General features: G+C 46.6%; 1 protein-coding gene across 1 annotated transcript in view; it reads left to right on the forward strand.

Annotated features, from left to right (window-relative positions):
- The window catches only part of CHR18 (chromatin remodeling factor18), a 108,853-nt gene extending 89,270 nt beyond the window's left edge, over positions 1 to 19,583 (forward strand). Inside the window, exons 20-29 of the mRNA XM_086515659.1 lie at positions 17,246 to 17,374; positions 17,465 to 17,521; positions 17,619 to 17,708; positions 17,792 to 17,857; positions 17,939 to 18,007; positions 18,206 to 18,310; positions 18,391 to 18,516; positions 18,747 to 18,805; positions 18,881 to 18,917; positions 18,996 to 19,583. Coding sequence (XP_086371785.1) covers positions 17,246 to 17,374; positions 17,465 to 17,521; positions 17,619 to 17,708; positions 17,792 to 17,857; positions 17,939 to 18,007; positions 18,206 to 18,310; positions 18,391 to 18,516; positions 18,747 to 18,805; positions 18,881 to 18,917; positions 18,996 to 19,187 — 930 coding nt within the window. The 3' untranslated portion in view covers positions 19,188 to 19,583. The remainder of the gene's footprint in view (positions 1 to 17,245; positions 17,375 to 17,464; positions 17,522 to 17,618; positions 17,709 to 17,791; positions 17,858 to 17,938; positions 18,008 to 18,205; positions 18,311 to 18,390; positions 18,517 to 18,746; positions 18,806 to 18,880; positions 18,918 to 18,995) is intronic.
- The last annotated feature ends 955 nt before the right edge of the window (positions 19,584 to 20,538 follow it).

Consider the following 20,538-nt stretch of genomic DNA (forward strand, 5'->3'; position numbering starts at 1 on the left):
AGCAAAGCCAAAAAGCTGCCAGCGTAAATCACGGAAATCCGTACAGCCTGCCACGTCATCATGTCAGCGCAAATTTCGGAAATCTGCTTGCTGCCCTTAGGGTTAGGGTTAGGGTTTCCAGAATCAGGGTTTCAACAATTAGGGTTTTTGGTAGAAATTAGGGTTAGGGTTTCTGCTCTCGGGCAACCACGTCATCTCTAAGTTGGCTCCATTCTTTAGGCTTTGACACGTCAACAGTTTGTTACACATGAGTGTGGAGAAAATCTTGGTGTTCTTTATCAAGTTCAGACATATTCGTTCTGTGTTCATCATTTAACTCTCTCAAGTGGATCGAGTAAACAAACAGATTGGATTCCATTAATTAGGAAACGGACTAAGCCGATACAATAGGGACAAACTCGCCCTTCAATTTCACATCAAGTACAATATTTCGGCCCTTTTCATTTGTCAAAGTCGATTTCTTTGCTCGATAATCGACCACAGCGTTGTTCTTATGGTACCAAGGACTCCAAGGAGGATGTCACAACCTTCCAAGGGCATTTGTAAAAGTCCTCGTGCCCCAAATACCCCTGACAATGCAACCCAAGTTTGCCAATGAAAGGTGTAATGGCTATGTCTCGTCCGGGTGCCGCTAGAACTGCCTCTGCTGGTGGTCCCATCCGGTCGGGTGTAATCTCGAGCCGCGCCGCCAATTCAGGTGAAATGAAGTTGGCCTTGGCTCCTCCATCAAAGAAAATCAGGGCTTCTTGATCTTTCACTTTGCCCCAAGCTCGGCAAAGTTTTGTACTTTTTCATTAATTGTGCTTTGGTCGCTGCTTTCATCTTGCCTTTCTGCCACGTTCCTCAGTTGCTCTGAAACTATTTGGCCTGTCTTCATTCTGTTCTTAGTGTGTCTATTTAGGGAACTTCACGAAGACGTGCCCATCTTCTCCGCATCCAAAACACTTTCCTTCTTTGATGTAACTGAACCTCTCTCGAAGAGTGAGCCGGGATCCTGTATGCTTGCCTTTATTTTCTTGGGAACTCTTTCTCTTTCTACTTTCATTGTTAGAGGTCTGTTGGGTTCTCTGAGTCAAGATCTCATCAGTGGGGTAAGTCAAATTGCCCGAATGTATCACAAAACCGCGTTTCGCATGACCCATCAATTCTTCAATAGAATTTGACTTTTGTTCCAAGCAGTAATCTCGGATCTCTGTAGGAAGTCCGCAACAAAACCGCTCAATCTGTTCCTTAAACGAGACCTTCTTAAATGAAGAGGTTGGTAGAAAGGAGCTCCAAAATGTGGGGGAGCAGGAGAGAGAGCCCACTTGCTGTCCTATGCGATGAGAGTGAAGGAGAAGGGGAGAGAGGCACTGAGGATGCTCACGCGGAGAAAACGTGAGAGAGAGAGAGCTCGTTGGATTTGGGAAAAAGCCACACTGGTGTATTTTTGGGCTTCACATTTGAGTATATGAGTAAGTGACTAGGGGGCCCTCACTTATAAGTCCTTTTAACTTATAAGTTATAAGTACAAGGCACTTAGGCCTTTACTCCCACCTAAAGGCAATGTACCTTGGGAGATCAAAGAATCAGCTAACTATGATACAACAGCTGATCATGCACTTACTCATCCAACACCCATCATCTGACGGCAATATGCAAACCGCTCTGCTGGAAGACTCTTGGTCAAAAGATCTGCAGGATTGTCATCTGTGTGCACCTTGACAAGTGTAATGCTCTTGTCATCAAGCACACTCCTGATAAAATGATACTTCACCTCTATGTGCTTTGTCTTGGCATGAAAAACAGGATTCCTTGCAAGCATAATAGCACTCTGACTATCACAGTGTAGCACAGGAACTGGTGACTTAATGCCAAGCTCTTCTACCAAACGCATGAGCCACAAAGCTTCTTTGCATGCCTCAGTGGCAGCCACATACTCAGCCTCAGTGGTAGACAAAGCAACACATTTTTGCAGTCTAGAAATCCAAGAAACTGCACCTCCTGTGAATGTAAACACATATCCAGAGGTAGACTTCCTGCAATCTGGGTGTCCAGCAAAATCTGCATCTGTAAAGCCATGCACAGATATCTCACTCTTCCCAAAACAAATGCACAAGTCTTTAGTGCCTTTCAAGTATCTCAAGATACACTTCACTGCTTCCCAATGCTTTTTGCCAGGATTGCTCATGTACCTGCTTACCACTCCCACCGCAAATGCAATGTCCGGACGTGTAGCAACCATAGCATACATCAAACTGCCAACGGCTGATGCATAAGGAATCTTGGCCATTTCAGCCAGCATATCATCTGTGTTTGGGCAGTCATGTGCAGTCAGTTTTACATATGGAGGCAGCGAAGTACCAAGTGCCTTTCCCCCATCCATATGAAAACGATGTAGCACCTTATTAACATAATCTCGTTGAGATCGATACAGACGCCTGTTGGGTCTATCTCGAGAGATACGCATGCCCAAAATATGATTAGCATCACCAAGATCCTTCATGTCAAAGCGATTCTTTAAGCTTTGCTGTAATGCATCCAACTCCGTGACATTTTTACCCGCAATAAGCATGTCATCAACATACAAAATCAGCAATAGAAGAGATCCATCACTTGCCGTTTTGATATACAAACAGTGATCCGAATTACTTCTTTTGTATCCTTGAGACCTCATGAATGTATCAAACTTGTGATACCATGCACGGGGAGACTGTTTCAAACCATACAAGCTCTTCAAGAGTCTACATACTTTCTTCTCTTGCCCCTTTGACACAAAACCTTCTGGCTGCATCATATAGATAATCTCAAGCAAATCGCCATGCAAAAACGTTGTTTTGACATCCATTTGCTTTAACTCCATATCGTCAGAAGCAACCAGGCCTAAAACAAGACGTAATGTGGCAAGCTTTACAACAGGAGAAAAAATCTCATCAAAATCCACACCATGCTTTTGCTTGTACCCTTTAGCAACCAAACGTGCTTTGTACTTAGAGGAAGCATCAGATGTGACCTTGGTCTTGTAAACCCATTTACATGGCAGAGCCTTATGCCCTTTAGGCAAATCAACCAAGTCCCATGTATGGTTTTTCTCCAAAGACTGCATTTCCGAAACCATTGCTTTGAACCATTTCTTACTGTCTTCACGTTGCATAGCCTCTTTATAGCAAGATGGCTCACCACAATCAGTAAGCATGACATATTCCAAAGACGGTTCATATCTATCGGGGGGCCTTGTCACCCGAGTAGACCTACGCACCCAATGATCCATAACAGGTGGATTTTCAGCTTGTAAATCATCAAAAACAGCAGGCTGTTCAGCCGGTTGCATCGCAACAACGGGCGGTCTAGGAGCATCAACCTGTTCCCCTACCTGTGGTGCATCAATGGCAACTTGTTGGGGCTGATTTTCAGCAGCTAATGGCTCATTTTCAGCACCATTTTCAGCATGTAAAGGCTGCTGAACATTGGGCCTTCTTGGCTGTCCATATGTAACATCTTCACGAAAAACAACCCGGCGCACTTCCTCGACCTTTGTGGGCTGTTTGTGCATGCAATTCTCATTGAAGATGACATCATTGCTGCGTATGATTTTCCGTAATGCGGGATCCCATAATCTATACCCCATTTCACCATCCTCACCATATCCTAGGAAAATGCATTTATGAGACTTTGGTTCTAGTTTGGTGCGCAGTTCACTCCGGATGTGAACATAGGCCTCACAACCAAACACTCTTAAATGTGCATATGAGGGTGGCTTGCCAGACCACACCTCCTCAGGCACCTTTCCACCCAAAGCCTTGCTAGGTGAGCGATTAATCAAGTGAATAGCTGTTTGCACAGCTTCTGCCCAAAAACCATGAGGTAATGCAGCATGTGACAGCATACTCCGAACTTTCTCTTGGATAGTCCGGTTCAACCTCTCTGCAACTCCATTCTGAGAGGGATTAAAAGGAGCCGTGAGCTCTCTTTTAATACCTTTAGTAGCACAAAAGTCAATAAATACTTTTGATACATACTCCCCCCCATTGTCTGAGCGCAAAGACCTAAGCTTCTTGTCAGTTTGATTCTCAACAAACGCAAGAAACTTCTTGAAAGTATCCAAAACATCGCTTTTAGCACGTATTGGATACACCCACACCTTACGTGTAGCATCATCGATAAACGAGACAAAATATTTCTTTCCCCCTAAGGACAACTGTGGCATTTCACATACATCGGAATGCACTAAGTCTAACCTGTCAGACTTCAAAGAAAGAGACCTTTTGTGCGGTGTTTGACTGTGCTTACTATAAATACAATGCTCACAATGAGAAAAATCAGCATACCTCAAACACGGCAAATAACCACAACGAGACAGAGTTTCCATTCCTCTTTTACTCATGTGTCCCAACCGGCCATGCCACAAAGAAACACTTGGCTGCTCGGTTACGGCGACAACATGGTCACGCACACTAGATACATGCAAAGGATACAAAGTGTCCGATTTACAACCCTTGGCTACAATCCGAGCCCCTTTACAAATTTTCCACTTGCTATCACCAAAAGTGGTGTGATAGCCTACATCATCTAGCTGCCCTGTACTAATCAAACTCTTCTTGAGTTGTGGCACATGGCGCACTTTGTGCAAAACAAAAGTCATACCATCAGCAAAGGAAAACTGGACACTGCCACATGCATAGTTGTCTCCCAAATAAACAGTGCCCTGCACCTCACCTGAGTACTGTGTAAACCAATCCCTATGAGGTGTTACATGAAAGGAGGCACCTGAATCAAGAATCCAAGTATGCATGTCCACATCAGAACCCATAGCAAGGGTATGTGCATCCACAGAAGAGGCATTGAGTACATCAGTGCTGCTGTCACTGTCACAACTACTAGCAACATTGATTTCCTCAATCAACACAGTGCTCTTCTTGGCATTTCCCTTGTCCTTTGCATCAGTTTCAGCACCCTTGTTCTTCTCTTTCTTCTACTCATAGCATTCCCGTTTATAATGCCCTTTCTTTCCACAATGATGACACACAACATCTTTCCTACGAGATTTGTTGCGTGCCCTGTCCTTACTGTCAGATTTCTCCCTCTGTTGAGACCTGCCTCTCAAGTGCAATGCATTAGAAGACCCACCTATGGTGTTCTTCCTGTTCATCTCTTCCATCAAGAGAGAACTCTCTATATCTGCATACTTAAGTGACGCACTTGAGTTACTAAGAGCTGTCCGGAATACATCCCAACTCTCGGGCAATGTGCATAGCAGAAAAGTAGCTTTGAACTCCTCATCAATCGTGAATTTCAGCTCTGTCAGTTGGCTGAAAATAGAATTGAATTCATTGAGGTGCACTGACATGTGCGTGCCCTCCTTCATGCGGAGATCCATAAGCTTCTTGAGCCAATACACTTTACTGGCAGCACTCTGCTGTGCATACAACTCGTCTAAACGCTTCCACATGCCCCATGCTGTCTGCTCATTCTCTACATTGAAGAGTAAATTGTCAGACACCGAAAGCATGATCGTGGAGCGAGCCAACTCGTCCACTTCTTCCCATTCTTCAACCTCCATATTATCCGGTTTCACACCCTGTAACTTAATAGGTTTCGCCTGTTTCTTCTGCAACATCACATTATAACATTGCTTCTTCCATATAGCAAAGTTATGGGCACCTTCAAGCTTGCGAATGTGCAACAAATTGCCACTTTCACTGCTAGAAGCCATTCTGAGTGATTGCAAACACTGAAACCCTGTTTTGCCGACCTAAACACGCCCAAATGTGCGCAATCGGGCAAAAAACAGCTTGCTGTTACAGAAAAACAGCGAGCAAATTTCACGCGAAATCACCCCAAAACGGCGTACATTCACTGCCAAACCCTTACCAAAGGTTTCCACAAGGTGTATACATCATTTGCTTGCTGAAATTCCCTGTTTTAGGGCAAAAATCAGACCTGTAAACACCTGTTTTGCTGCATTTTCAGAACCTCGTTGGTGGAAACACCTGTAAGATTGACCTGTGAGACTTGCCCTAATGAAATTGAATCAAATTGACCCCGAAATTGGTCAATTTCAGCAGAAATAGGCTGCTGTTCGCCAGTTTTTGAAACCCTAATTTTGGGGAAACTGTCACCGGAGGGCGATTCTACACGGTGAGAGGATCCCTTCGCGACAGAGTTGATCGAAAACGGTTGAATATCCTTCCCGCAGCGAGCAAAAACAGAATTCTGATCTGTGTTGCGAAGATAGCTCTCTGGGAAACCCTAAAGCTCTGATACCATGTGTGGGGGAGCAGGAGAGAGAGCCCACTTGCTGTCCTATGCAATGAGAGTGAAGGAGAAGGGGAGAGAGGCGCTGAGGATGCTCACGCAGAGAAAACGTGAGAGAGAGAGAGAGCTCGTTGGATTTGGGAAAAAGCCACGCTGGTGTATTTTTGGGCTTCACATTTGAGTATATGAGTAAGTGACTAGGGGGCCATTCACACTTGGGCCCCCTCACTTATAAGTCCTTTTAACTTATAAGTTATAAGTACAAGGCACTTAGGCCTTTATTCCCTAACACAAAATGTCTCACAATAAGCGTCCGGGGAATCTCACTTGGTCATCCGAAGATGATTCCAAGCGGTTTGTATATCTCGTTCGTACTCCCGAGTCAGCCAAGAAGAAATAAACAGCCTTTTGAATTTCAACCATTTAATTGTAGCTTCCTTGCTCAGAAGAAGGGTGGACCACCATGTTCGAGCATTTTCCTTCAAGAAAGATGTAGCCCTCCTAATCTTGGAGTGCTATGAGTAATGTCCTCCAGAGAAAGCTATGTCAAATTGCTGTATGAAGGCCAAAGCCCTCGGAGCATCTCGGAATCTAGAAAAAGAGTCAAACTTAATTGACTATCCACCTACAAAGATTTTCGACAGCTGGAGCTTTTACTTGCTTTCCACACCGACATGGTGCCAACACAGTGGATTATGTTATGGCCCAGCCATGTCTCATTCCATTCTTTCAAGATTTCATGGTGGGCACTAGGCCAGTTGGAGTAGCAGTTGATCATGCCATCGTGTCTTTCACCCTCACCTTTCAGTTCATCACAACTCCATTAGGAGAGGTCCCCAGACACACTCGGTATTCCTTCATGAGAGGGAGACGGATTCTGTATATATGGATGAGATATACAGGCAGCTACGCACCCAGGAGCCGGGACGGCCACTGGATGAACTCACTCAGATACTGATAGAGACGCTCCATGATGCAACATCAGAGGCATACCCCCACAGCCGCCAGCCCACACGGAGACGATCTGGGAGCATGCCCCAGAAGAGTTGGTATGATGAGGAGTGCAGAGAGACGAGGATCAAATTACAGATGGAAGTGCTCACGGGTATTACCACACATAGACAGTCTTTCGCCGCCTAGTGCGACGAAAGAAAAGGGCCTATCTATCTCAGCTATTTATAAGTCAAGACTCAGGCGAAGCATGGAGGCTATTGTACGAGCATTCACCACCACGAGCGGTCACCTCCACTGAGACATGGGGGGAATATGCCACATCTCTCTACACAGCATCAGGGCAACCACCTCTGCTGGACCCACTAGAGACATGCCCGGAGACGTGTTCTTTCTTTACTGCCGAGAGGGTAAGGAAAGCCATTGACAGGATGAAGACAAAGAGAGCACATAATCATGATGGTCTGGTAGCAGAGCACTTCATCCATGCCAGAGATATGCTTGCAGAGCTCCTGGCTATGATGTTTAATCGAGCCATGTATGAAGGATTCTCGGAGACTTGGAGTGTGTCTACGATTGTGCCTATTTTCAAGTCAGGAGATCCCATGATTCCTGCGAATTATCGCACCATCATGGTTGGTCACACATTAGCTAGGTTGTATGCATCCGTTCTTGAGCAGGAGCTGAGTATATGGGCAGAGCGAGAGGGCATAAGAGCACCAAGGCAGGTTTCAGGAGAGGTTTCTCCACTCTTGACCAGATTTTGACACTCAGAGCTATTATTGAGGAGGGTAGACACCATGGCAAGAGGATCTATGTAGCTTTGTGTTGATTTCCACAAAGCTTTTGACACAGTGCCGAGAGCCAGACTTATACACAGACTACAGAACATGGGTGTGCCTACAGAGCTGATATGGGGTATTCTGGCTCTATACAGGACAGTGATGGGGCGGGTACGAATGTCTGACATGGTCCACTCCACTATTGGAATAAAGCAGGGATGCCCCCTATCCCCGACTCTTTTTGGGATGTATGTGGATGAGTTTTCAGACTTTGTAGAGCGTCAGGGGGACATGGGGGCTCAGCTAGTAGGGACATGGATTTTGCTGTTACTATATGTTGATGATATTGTGCTGATTTCTGACTCTCCAGAGGGGATGCAACATCATTTGGATGCTCTGCATACATTTGCTCGTGATAGTGGATTGTTTGTCAATATGGGGAAAACCAAGGTTATGATGTTCAACACCACACCACAATGGGTCAGGAGGTCGGCACCCACATTTATGTATGGCCAGGAGACTGTGGAGTACACAGATGCATATACTTATCTTGGGGTAGTCTTCGGTGGACCAGTGTTTTCACTAAGGAGAGCATCGGAGACTAGACTGACGAGAGCATATGCAGCTTTGGGAGGACTGGAGAGGATGTGTTCGCGGGTTCAGTTTCAGGAACCGCGAACAAAGCTTTGGCTTTTTGACACTCTAGTGACTTCAGCTATGCTCTATGGAGTTCAGGTATGGGGACCCTCAATAGACCACCATGGGAGATCTGGCAACACAGAGGATAGAGATGTATGGAGAGGCCTCTGGTCTCTATGATCGCTCGGATGTTTCGGGCTAAGGCCTTAGTACCACATGAGATTATCCGAGCCGAGCTAGCCCCCCCCCCCCTCCTCTCGTGGTGGAGGCATTGACGAGATCAGTTTCCCTTATGCATGGTCTATGGGATCTCCCCAGGGACAAATACGCTCGGGTTGCCCTGAAGTCATCTCAACAACTAGCTCTACAAGGCGATACAGCATGTTGGTATGGACATATGACATCATGGTTTCAATCGCATGGTCTCAACATGGATAGATTACCTCCGCTTCAATACTCCCCGGATGCACCCCCCCTGTCTCTCGCACAGACAGAGATCACCAGACTCATACATTAGGATCTGATTCAGCTTTTTGTCCTCCCCTACCCTTGCCCCTTTGTTATTATTTAGTTGTTTCTCATTCCCTTCCACCATAGATTCCTTAATAGGAACATACAACACCCTCTTCATTGTTGGCGACTTGTGTACTCCCTTTAGCCTTAATGGGCAGTCCTCGGCAAAGTGACTGAATTTGTTACATTCAAACATGACTCAAAGTAAGTCCCAAACTTGAGCAGAATAGTTACTAGCCCAGCTCCAACATTGATCGCAATGCTCTTATGTGGCATCTTAGAAATATTCTAGCCTATACAAAATTGATTAGAGGGTCTAGAGCACATGGATACAACCGACACAGGAGTTGGGCACGAAGATTGCCTTCTACAGAGAGGATCTTCTCCAACTGACGGAGTACGGCTTTGTGACTAGGCCTGCATACATGGATACACACTTATCTCATGGGATAAGATGCGCTATTGGACAGATAAGCACATCCTCATATCAGCTCTTGATCGAGACTGGCCGATTTCGAGGGGTGTCGGCAGGAGCCAGGATATGTCACCTAAGTAACTTAGAGCCAGAGACAGAGCTGCACTACACATGTCACTGCCCGGCATACTATGAGATACGCGCAGCTTCCACTGCCTATTCAGAGAAGGGTTTGGACCTTTTTCTAGAGTTATGAGATACAAGGATCAGAGGTGTCTCGGATTGTTCTTGCTAGAGCTGCACAGACTTAGGGAGAGCTTGCTGAGGACGTCAGGGGAAAGACAGTCTCAGAGACGAATCACAGATTTATTTACACCAGCCGGAGGAGAACCAACGGAGCAATCATTACAGCAGATCTTAGAGCCTACTCATACTAGAGGTACACTGCTTGACCAAGCCACTGAGCTTGGCAGATCCAGACGTCCAAGACCTCGGGGGGTCTCCCACTACCGATGAAGGCTGCAACAGAAGATACAGATTACTCTAGCTCGACATGCAAGACGCCCAACCAAAGTATTGACCATGGAGGAGGTCGATGAGATCCGACAGCGACCGATGAGGGATTTCATCTGAACCCACAAACCAAACCCCCCCCCCCCCCCCCCCCCCCCCCCCCCCCTCCTCTATTTCCTTTCTCCTTAGTGTTTTAGTGTTAGTTCTTTGTAACTTTGTAATTTCCGTACTCAGACATCATATCAGATTCACCAATTATAACTTTTTGGTCTCATAGGTCATTTTGGCCTTTTGAAGACGTTAATATAACATTTCATTTCTCTCTCTCTCTCTCTCTCTATATATATATATATATATATATTCAGAGAGGGCTTTGGACTGTTGGCTAGAGTCATGAGATGTCAGGGTCAGAGATGCCTCGGGTTGTTTTTGCTAGAGCTGCGTAGACACAGGGAGTGGCTTGAGGAGGCCAGGCAATGGGAGACATTCAAAGAGGGAGATCACTGACTTCTTTAGACCAGGGACTCAGCAGCCAGATGAGCATGCTTCACAGCAGACTTCAGAGCAGAGGTATATTAGTGGACAAAGCCACTAAGCTTGGGAGAGCTAGACGCCCACGTCTACGGGGGCGACCACGACATCAACGGAGGCTCCCAACCAGAGAATGAGGACTTTTCTAGCATGACATGGGAGACGCCCAGTACGACTATTTACAGAGGCGGACATTGACGAAGCTCTTCAGCGACCGATGCAACTCTTTCTCGGACGCCCGATGCCGGGCATCCTCGGGCATGGATGATGATGATGACGATTTCAGTCTTTTAGTTTAGTCTTTCACTTTGCTTCATTTTATTTTTGTACCCAAACTTTGGATTAGATCCGCAAGGATTGTATCAGTTTGGTCTCATAGGTCATTTTGGCCTTTTGAAGACGTTTAATATAACATTTCATTTCATCTCTCTTTGTGTGTGTGTGTGTGTGTGTGTGTGTACTTTTCGTACCCAGACCTGGTATTAGATTCACCACATGTAACCTTTTGGTCTCATAGGTCATTTTGGCCTTTCGAAGACGTTAATTTTACATTTCATTTCATTTCTCTCTCTCTCTCTCTCTCTCTCTCTCTCTCTCTCTCTCTCTCTCTCTCTCTCTCTCTCTCTCTCTCTCTCTCTCTCTCTCTCTCTCTCTCTCTCTCTCTCTCTCTCCAATAAAAGTGGGGCTTCGACCCTTTGCATTACATAAGAATCAACCATCGTTCCATATACAAGAAATATGGGAAAAACCTTAACAGATGTACAATGAGATCATAAGAAAAAATCCCATAACAAACCACAAGTTACATATGGGGTTGAAAATACTATAATTTGTTTGTTTTGTTTGAGGAGTCGGGTTTGGGCACTTTCGGCCGTTCCCCTCATACACCAAAAAAGTGCACAAGAAGAGCAACCAAGTACCATAATGAGGTGGTGAAGTGTAGCTATTTGGATAGTGATCAAGTCTACACAAATCGGCCCAAAGCTTTGTCCTCCTCGGGCGATGTAGCAAAAACCACAAAATCCAGTGCTCTCTCTCTCTCTCTCTCTCTCTCTCTCTCTCTCTCTCTCTCTCTCTCTCACGCAGCCCCTCCTCGTAGCCTCCCCCTCACGCAGCCCCTCCCTCGCAGACCCCCTCCAGCCTCCCCCTCACGTAGCCCCTCCCTCCCCCTCACGCAACCCCTCCTCGCTCCCCATCACGCAGCCATCTCTCTCTCTCTCTCTCTCTCACGCAGCCTCTCTCTCTCTCTCTCTCTCTCTCTCTCTCTCTCTCTCACACACACACACACACACACACACACACACACACACACGGATACATACCCACACACACACTACACACATACACGCATACACACACGTACTCCCTCTCTTCCCCTTCTCCCCTCTTCTTCACAATATGAAGAGAGGGTAGTTACGAAGACAACCATGTCTTCCCCCATCATCAAGACGCCGACATCGACAATGAAGACAACCTTCATGCTCACGAACAAGAGGCTTGCACAATTGGAGAAGGACATGAAAGAATGGTGGATTGAGAGAGAGATATGGAGGGAGGAGAAAGCCACCTTCATCAAGCTATGGAACGAAGAGAAGGAGGACATGAGAGCGGAAATCCAAAATCTCAAAGAGGAGAAGGAGAGAAGGGAACGGGAGAACGAGAAGGAGAGGGAGAGATGGAGGAAAGAGCAAGAAGAGATGAAGGCACAAATCGATCTCCTTCATGCTTCCATCACATCCCTCACCCCCGAGGAAGGAGAGATTAAAGAGGAGGCTAAGGAAGCCCTCAAGGAGGAGATCACCAAAGCCCTCACCGCAAGCATTGAGGACAAATTAGAGGCCACCAAAGAAGGATGGGTTGAAGTGGTCAAAAAGAATATCAAGAAGGTAGCAAGAGAGGAAGCCCAAAAAGATGAGGTACTCATCGTACACACAACCATCGAGGAGGAGAAGATGCGACAAGCTCGCCGTCTCAATGTGCGAGTGACCGGCATCAAAGAAGAAGAAGGGTCTACACCAGAGAGCGATGGGAAAGCTTTATGCAAGAAAGTGGGATACAAGGAAGAAGAGATCCCTTTCTCCAAAGTTTGGAGAGCCGGCAAAGATCCAAAGAAGAGAGCTCTCATCCTCCAATTCGCCTCCGAGGAGTCTCGAACTTCTTTCCTCCGAAAGAGGGTCATCTTGAGAGGGCTAGAAGGCCCCCCGATTTATCTTGATGATGACCTCACAAAGATGCACCAAGATCACCGTCGCGCGTGCATGCCTAGAGTCCACCAAGCCCGCAAAGAAGGGAAGAAGGCAGTATATCGAGATGGTAGGGTTATCATTGATGGCAAGACCATCGCATAGGGACTCGCGGCTTGTGGGACACACGAGGAGATTCATGTCACGGTTTGGAATTGCAATGGAGACCTATGGACACACCCAGAGAGACTTGAGGAGGTGATGAGAGGTCGAGACATCATTCTACTTACAGAGACACATGAGAGCCCAGAGAGAGGGTTACCATGGATACATGGATTCCAGTGGGAGTCTCTACATCGGGGATGTATGCGCCAGCACACCACTCGCGGCTCAGGAGGAGTGGCCATACTCTTTAGACAGGGGCTTCACAGCAGACTACAGATTGTTGCCCGGGACCCACAGGCCCGCTACATGTGGATTCGCCTCGAGCTCTCACGAGACAGGATCGTCTACATTGCCCTTTGCTACTTTGCTCCCACAGGCTCCAGATTCGCCCCTATTGAGCAGGAGTCACCGTACGCATGCCTCACGGAGGAGATTATGGAGTACTCCAGAAGTCTTCCTTATGGGAGACTTCAATGCCCGTACGCACAGTGAGCAGTGTGAGGCATATGACCACGAGGACCCAGAGGCACTACACACTCTAGATGAGGAGGCTACTATGAGAGATATAGCAGACAGAGCTCCAGTCACAGCCTACGGACGACATCTACTTCGACTTGGCTCCCAGCACCGTCTCGTTATTTATAACGGGATGGTCCAGTGGCCCACCTCAGGGGGCCTGACTTGTATGCCACATGGAGTTGCAGAGGGAGGGGGGAGTACAGTCGACTATATTCTGGGACCCAGGGAGGCTACACACCTTATCACATCCTTCACCATTCCACCCATACCCATCGGAGCCGACCACACATACCTCTCTTTCTCCATCACCGGAGATACCATCCCACACAGCTCCACAGCACACACTCCACACACCACCATCCATTTCACACATGAGCTAGCCTCTCTTTTCTCGGCCAAGGTCGAGCATGGCCTATGCCTCCTCCACCCATCCACACCACTCTCCGTTCTCACATCACATATCTCTTCCGTTCTCCACACTTCAGCTATTAGCTCTTTTCCACACACCACTCACACAGGACGCACTCCCCCCCCCGGGACTATGCCTGAGAACCGCTGGTATGATGATGAGTGCAGAGAGCTATACCGACGCCTCCGTGCACGGCGAGCCTTAGGAGAGATCACAGAGAGAGAGGCCAGACGGCATATGAAGACGCTGACACGCCAAAAGCGGCGAGCATTCGAAGAGGCACAGGAGCTTGAGCTATACCGCCTATTCATGAGCATGGATAGCGCGACGGCATGGCGCACCCTGCGCGAGCCACGTCCGACTACAGCTATTGAGGATCCACAGATATGGCATGATTATGCAGAGCGACTTTATGAGGTGCCAAGGCAGCCTCCTATCCCACAGCCACACGAGCCACGCCCCACGTGCTCCTCCTTCTTTATAGCAGAGATGGTAGAGAGGGCCATACGCCGCATGCAGCACAGACGATCAGCTGACCATACTGGATTACAAAGTGAGCACATCATTTATGCGGCCTCCACTATAGCCCCGTTGATTGCACATGTCTTCAACCGGGCTATAGGGGAGGGCTTCCCAGAGGAGTGGACACAGCACACCATAGTGTCTATCCACAAATCTGGCGACACCCTGGACCCAGGGAACTACAGGACTATCATGATTGGCCACACGATGGCCAAGCTATATGGAGCAGTACTTGAGGCACAACTTAGCTGCTACGCAGAGATCGAGGGTTTACGAGCTCCAGGCCAGGCAGGTTTCAGACGAGCTTTCTCCACCACTGATCACATCTTCGTTCTGCGCTGCCTCATTGATGGGGCAAAGGCGCGGAAGAAGAGGCTTTACTGCTGCTTTGTGGATTTCCGCAAGGCCTTTGACACAGTCCCACGCGAGAGACTCTTCCAGTGCCTTCACAGCATTGGGGTACCAACAGAGATGATTTGGGCCATATATGCTCTCTACGAGAGGGTGACGGGTCGAGTTCGTTGCCCAGGCGGTTTTTTAGAGACCATTGCTAGCACCATTGGTGTTAAGCAAGGATGCCCACTCTCCCCGACACTCTTTGGGCTCTACATCGACGAGATCTCCGACTACATACTGCGAGCAGGAGGAGAGGGGAGCTACTTGGCATGTACTCCGGTCCACATCATGTTATATGCTGATGATATTGTGTTGATTTCAGAGTCACTCGAGGGCTTGCAACGCCATCTTGAGGCCTTGGACGAATTCAGCACACACAGGGGGTTGACTGTGAACCTTGGCAAAACCAAGGTTATGATCTTTCACACATCCAGTGCAGTGAGGAGCGCTGCCACCTTCACAGCAGCAGGAGGACAGGTTGATGTAGTCACCTCCTATGTCTACCTTGGCATCACATTCACCAGCCTACCAGGACCCTTCACTATGAGGCAGGCTGCTGCTGACAGGCTCACCCGAGGATATGCAGCTCTGACCATGCTAGAGCGGAGATGCCACCAGGCACACTTTCAGGAGCCCCGCACGAAGGGGTGGCTTTTCGACACCTTAGTCACCCCGGCCTTGATGTACTCGGCGGCAGTATGGGCACCAGGATTGACAGCTGACCAGTGGACACAGCTTGAGAGGCCACAGGTATGTATGATCTCACGCTTGCTCCTCAGCAAGAAGACAGTGCCACATGACATTATTAGAGCCGAGCTCGCCACACCACCTATGGTTGAAGAGGCACTATTCCAGACAGTCTGCTTCATCCAGAGGATGAGAGAGCTACCTCCTGACAGACTTACTCGTAGAGCATTTGAGGCAGCTATACAGCTATCAGAGAGTGGGCATGAGAGAGCATGGTACTCACAGGTCAGAGCATGGTTTGAGGGACACGGTCTTGACATGGAGAGCCTACCACCATTCCAGTACGACCCCCACTCACCATATGTTCACCTCTCTCGCAGTGAGAGGAACTTGGTATTGAGACAGGATCTGTGGCAGCTATACACTAGGAGAGTCTGGGAGTCACCTGGCTTGGGGACGAGGATGTCAGATTACAGAGACCAGTTTCTCACCATATTGTCTGGGGGGTTCATACAGAGACCACGCTACATGGACACATATATGCCACATAGCTCACGGGTGGCGATTGGTCAGCTGAGAGTGGCTTCACACAGGTTAGAGATTGAGATCGGGAGACATACTGGTGTTCCCAGGGAGGAGCGAGTCTGCAGAGCCTGCACAGAGGAGGTGGAGAGTGAGGAGCACTTTGTATGTAGATGCAGAGCATACACTGAGATCAGAGGCAGGTATGAGGCCTTATTCAGAGGACAGCCCACTCTCCGAGAGATCATGGACTCTCGAGATCAGAGACAGCTCGGATGTTTCTTACTAGAGATACAGAGCCATCGGGACACACTACTACAGCCACACACAGCTACACAAACAGAGGGGAGACAGTCGCAGCTCACAGACTTCTTTCAGAGGATTGCCACCCCTCCCTCACTAGACACTCAGAGGGGAGTGACACTCCCACAGGTGGAGGTGAGCCGAGCTAGACGACGACCACGAGTCACAGGCTACAGGGGCGCGAGCTCCCACCACCGACAGATCGAGGAGATCCGAGCCCGAGAGCGCCGTGCCACTGAGGAGCGAGTGGCTCAGATGAGGGCCGACCCGACAACTTTCATCCGGGTAGCCTTGGCACCAGACCCGCCCATGTACCACATCTTACATCCCCCCATTAGTACAGGATGGAGCTAGATAGCTTGATGCATTCTCATGATTGTACTACCTTGAGCATATAGACATGCATATACCCCTAGAGATAGAGCTCCATCCCTCCTCAGATACTCCACTACCTACATTCAGTTCAGTTTTGTATCAGTTTTGTTTCATTTGTCTTTCCGATAGACGGATGACATACACACCATGTACATTTGATTTGTCTCATAGGCCGATTTCGGCCTGACATAGACGTTAAAAATCTTTCTTTCTTTCTTTCTCTCTCTCTCTCTCTCTCTCTCTCTCTCTCTCTCTCTCTCTCTCTCTCTCTCTCTCACACACACACACACACACACACACACACACACACACACACATCACACACTCACATGCACACATGCACGCACACTACAACTAACTAGGACAATGACACTTCACTATAGTTTTCTATGGTTCACTCTCATGCATGGCTCCATTCTAGAGGTCCAATCATCATCATTTCCTCTCAAATCTCACAATGCTATTAGGAGTTTAAAACTATGAGAGACTAAACTAAATCGTCCATGCGTGTCACGCGTGCAGATGTGTGTGTGCGCGCGCGTGCACAGCTTAAAAGCAATTGTTTTACCAATCATTTATTATACAGGGTCATTTTGGGGTATATCAAGGGGCCAGCAATTGCGAGGAGCTTCATACTCTTATGAAGTCAACCATCATGATTAGAAGGCTGAAGAAAGACGTGTTATCTGAGCTTCCATTGAAGAGGAGACAACAGGTCTTTTTCATTGGTTAACTCTGTTTGGGTTGCGATATGGGAATCAGAGAGGGCTTATCTTTTATCTTTTATGTTATTTATGGAGAGCAGATTTATCTTTCTTTGGATGAGAAGGGCATGAAGCAAATCCGTGCTCTCTTCTATGAGGTGACTTTCTTGTTTTGGCTCCATCCCCAACTGCAGAAGCACTTTGATACTTGTAGATACGTTGAGATCTTTTTCTTTTACAATTTTTTTTTTCCAGCTAGAAGCGGTCAAGAGAGACATCAAGTGCAGCAAATCACAGGAAGATGCTGATAAATTGAGATATGCAGAGAGACAGCTGATAAGTAAGGTAGCAAGGTTGTCTCATATCTGTTTGAGTTTTGCTTTGCTTATACTGAGTTTGATACTATTGATGTTTTCTTTCTGGTAAAGATCTACACAGAGTCTGCTGAAGTCAAGGTGCCTGCGGTTCAAGATTATCTGTCTACCGTAATTGAGGTATGAAGGTTTTCATCATGAGAATGAAGTAGTATTGGATAAGGTTGTGGTTGCCATGCCTTCGATTTTGCGTTTTGGCAGGCTGACTGCAAGTTTCTCATCTTTGCGCACCACAAGACACTGCTGGATGGAATCGAGCAATTTTTTGTGGTAATTATTTGAGCTTGTCATTTTTAGGGTTTTTAAGGCTGGTGATTGAAGCAACTAACAAGTTATTCCTACTGAATCAAATAGAAAAAAAAGATGCCCTACATCAAAATTGATGGGAGCACAGAAGCTTGCCATTTTTAGGGTGGTTAAGGATGATGATTGAAGCAACTAACAAGTCGTTCCTACTGAATTAAATAGAAAAAAAAGGTTCACTACATCAGAATTGATGGGAGCACGGAAGCTTCCTTACGGCTAGGACTAGTGAAGAAATTTCAGGAGGCGGATAATGTGAAAGCAGCTGTGGTAAGTCGTTACTCCTTACTACGGCCTGGAGGAAGCCTTCAATGTGTGTGAATTAAAAGTGATGAGTTCCTTCTATATAGCTTGGCATTCGAGCTGCTGGTGTAGGCTTGAATCTTACAGCAGCAAGCACAGTAATATTTGCTGAGATGTCTTGGACTCCTGGAGACCTGGTGCAGGCGGAAGACCGTGCACACCGCATTGGGCAGGTATCAGTCTCTACGTTTTACAGGAAGCTGTTCTAAATGTGGCTTTGCATATGGCTTCCCTGGATTTGTTTTGTTTGTGCTGGCAAGTACCAACATTTTGCATAACTCTTACAAATGCTTGCACACATATATGGATGTAAATACAGAATTGAAAGGACTCTCATGACATCCTTGTTGTTATCGTCGACGTTTTTGATTGTATATTTTGTTATTGCAACTTTTTTGAACAGGCTTCTTCGGTTAATGTGTACTATCTGCATGCACATGATACAATAGATGATCTTATTTGGTAAGCTCTGATCTTCTGCTGCAGTATAGTGGAGGTTTCCCCAATTAACTCAACTTGGAAATTTCTATCTTGCAGGGATAGTGTGCAACACAAGTTAGAGAATGTGGGCCAGGTATGCTCTTAGCAAAAGAAAAGGCTTTCCACAGCTGGGTTTGAGCCGTTTTAATTGGTTTCTTTGAACTGATGATAGGTTCTGGATGGAAAAGAAGACACTCTGCATGTGGCTTCATCGCAGCGATACCAAAGCTTGCCTGCAGGACAGTCCACTCTTAAAGCCTTTCTGCGTCCTTGCGGTAAATCCCCTGCATGTGATGCTGGCGATGGGGAAACTGGAATCCTCAAAAGGAGGAAGCTTATGCCGCTTGAAGAAGATGGCAATTAGATTCACCTTTTGTGGTCTTCTAGGTCAGATAGTCGTTTTCTAATTCAAGCTTTTCTGTACTTACAACCCATTATTTCTAGGGTTGAATCAGGGCCTCAATTTGCAAGAAAAGTCCTCCTGTATAAAGTGAATCCATAATGCTGGAACCACCCAAATGGGTACGTATGTGTAGGTAGAGAAATGGTGATAAAGTCACCTGAAAAGGGGGGATGAACGTAAAGCAAGGACACATTTAACTTCATGTGAGGCCTCAACCTGATTGTTGGCATTCAAGCAGCGTTTCTGTGGTCTTTGATCGTGTATATAACTGCAATCACATCAGGGATTGCGATTCTTGCTATCTACTGCAATTTGAACTCATTTTGTGTTGTAAATGCATCAATCAGGGTTAGCTCTTTCCTGCTCTATTCAATGAAGGGTTTTAATCTTTCAATAATGTGCATGCATGCAAAAGCCAAGTTATGTGTACTGCTTCTAGTGGCTTTCTTAATTAGGCCAAGTGCTGACATCCCAAAGGCAAGTTTTACTATAAATGGGTATGTTCTAAGCTTGTTTCAGTCATCTTTTATTGACTACCGGGCATGGAGAAAAGAAAAGCAAGAAGTTGGCTAGTGGTAATGTTTGTTGTGGTAGCCAATTTTTCCTCAAGAAACTCTCAGTGTTGAGTCCATCTTAAAAACCTTTACAACCCATTTGTATCATCTCAAAAATCAAGTTAAATCAATTCCATAAACAGATCCATATATCCACTTTGTCAACATGAACGCGTTCGGTCTAACTGACGATTCAGAGCAATCAGCGTTCGACAAGTATCATGTATTTTAGCTTTGCCAATCTGAACGCGCTCGACGTGTTCTTGCCATTCTGAGCAATGTGCGTTCGGCACAAGCTTCCACCATTGCACTAGAGGTATCCCCTCTGTGCTCTAACTTGGTTGACCAACAATATGTAAAGGGTTTTAAAAAGTATCATACCAAGAGTTCTTTTCGACTTCCTATTAATCTCGTACCTTAATATTTTCATATCTAGGTCATTTTTCAAGGAATGCTATCGTGTGCACAAAGAATGTGAGTTGGTTTTTTGATGACTATCTCATTCTCAAAATTCAAATTCTTTTCATACTATCGGGAACCTCTGTCTCATTTGTTAGATCAGTCTTTGATTTCTTGATTGAATACTAACTTAACTTTAGATATGGGATGGAAGGTGTAGGTATCCAAAAGAGTACATAAGTTTATTAAGAGATGAGGTTTATTTAAGGGTTATGAGGTGAAGAGATGATAGACGAGGTGGGATTTCTTTGCAATTTCACCGGGAAGATAGGGTTTTCTTGAAGGACTACAACTTTGCA

This window comes from Adiantum capillus-veneris, chromosome 7, assembly GCF_014529385.1.
Source record: "Adiantum capillus-veneris isolate H3 chromosome 7, ASM1452938v2, whole genome shotgun sequence".
NCBI lineage: Eukaryota > Viridiplantae > Streptophyta > Polypodiopsida > Polypodiales > Pteridaceae > Adiantum > Adiantum capillus-veneris.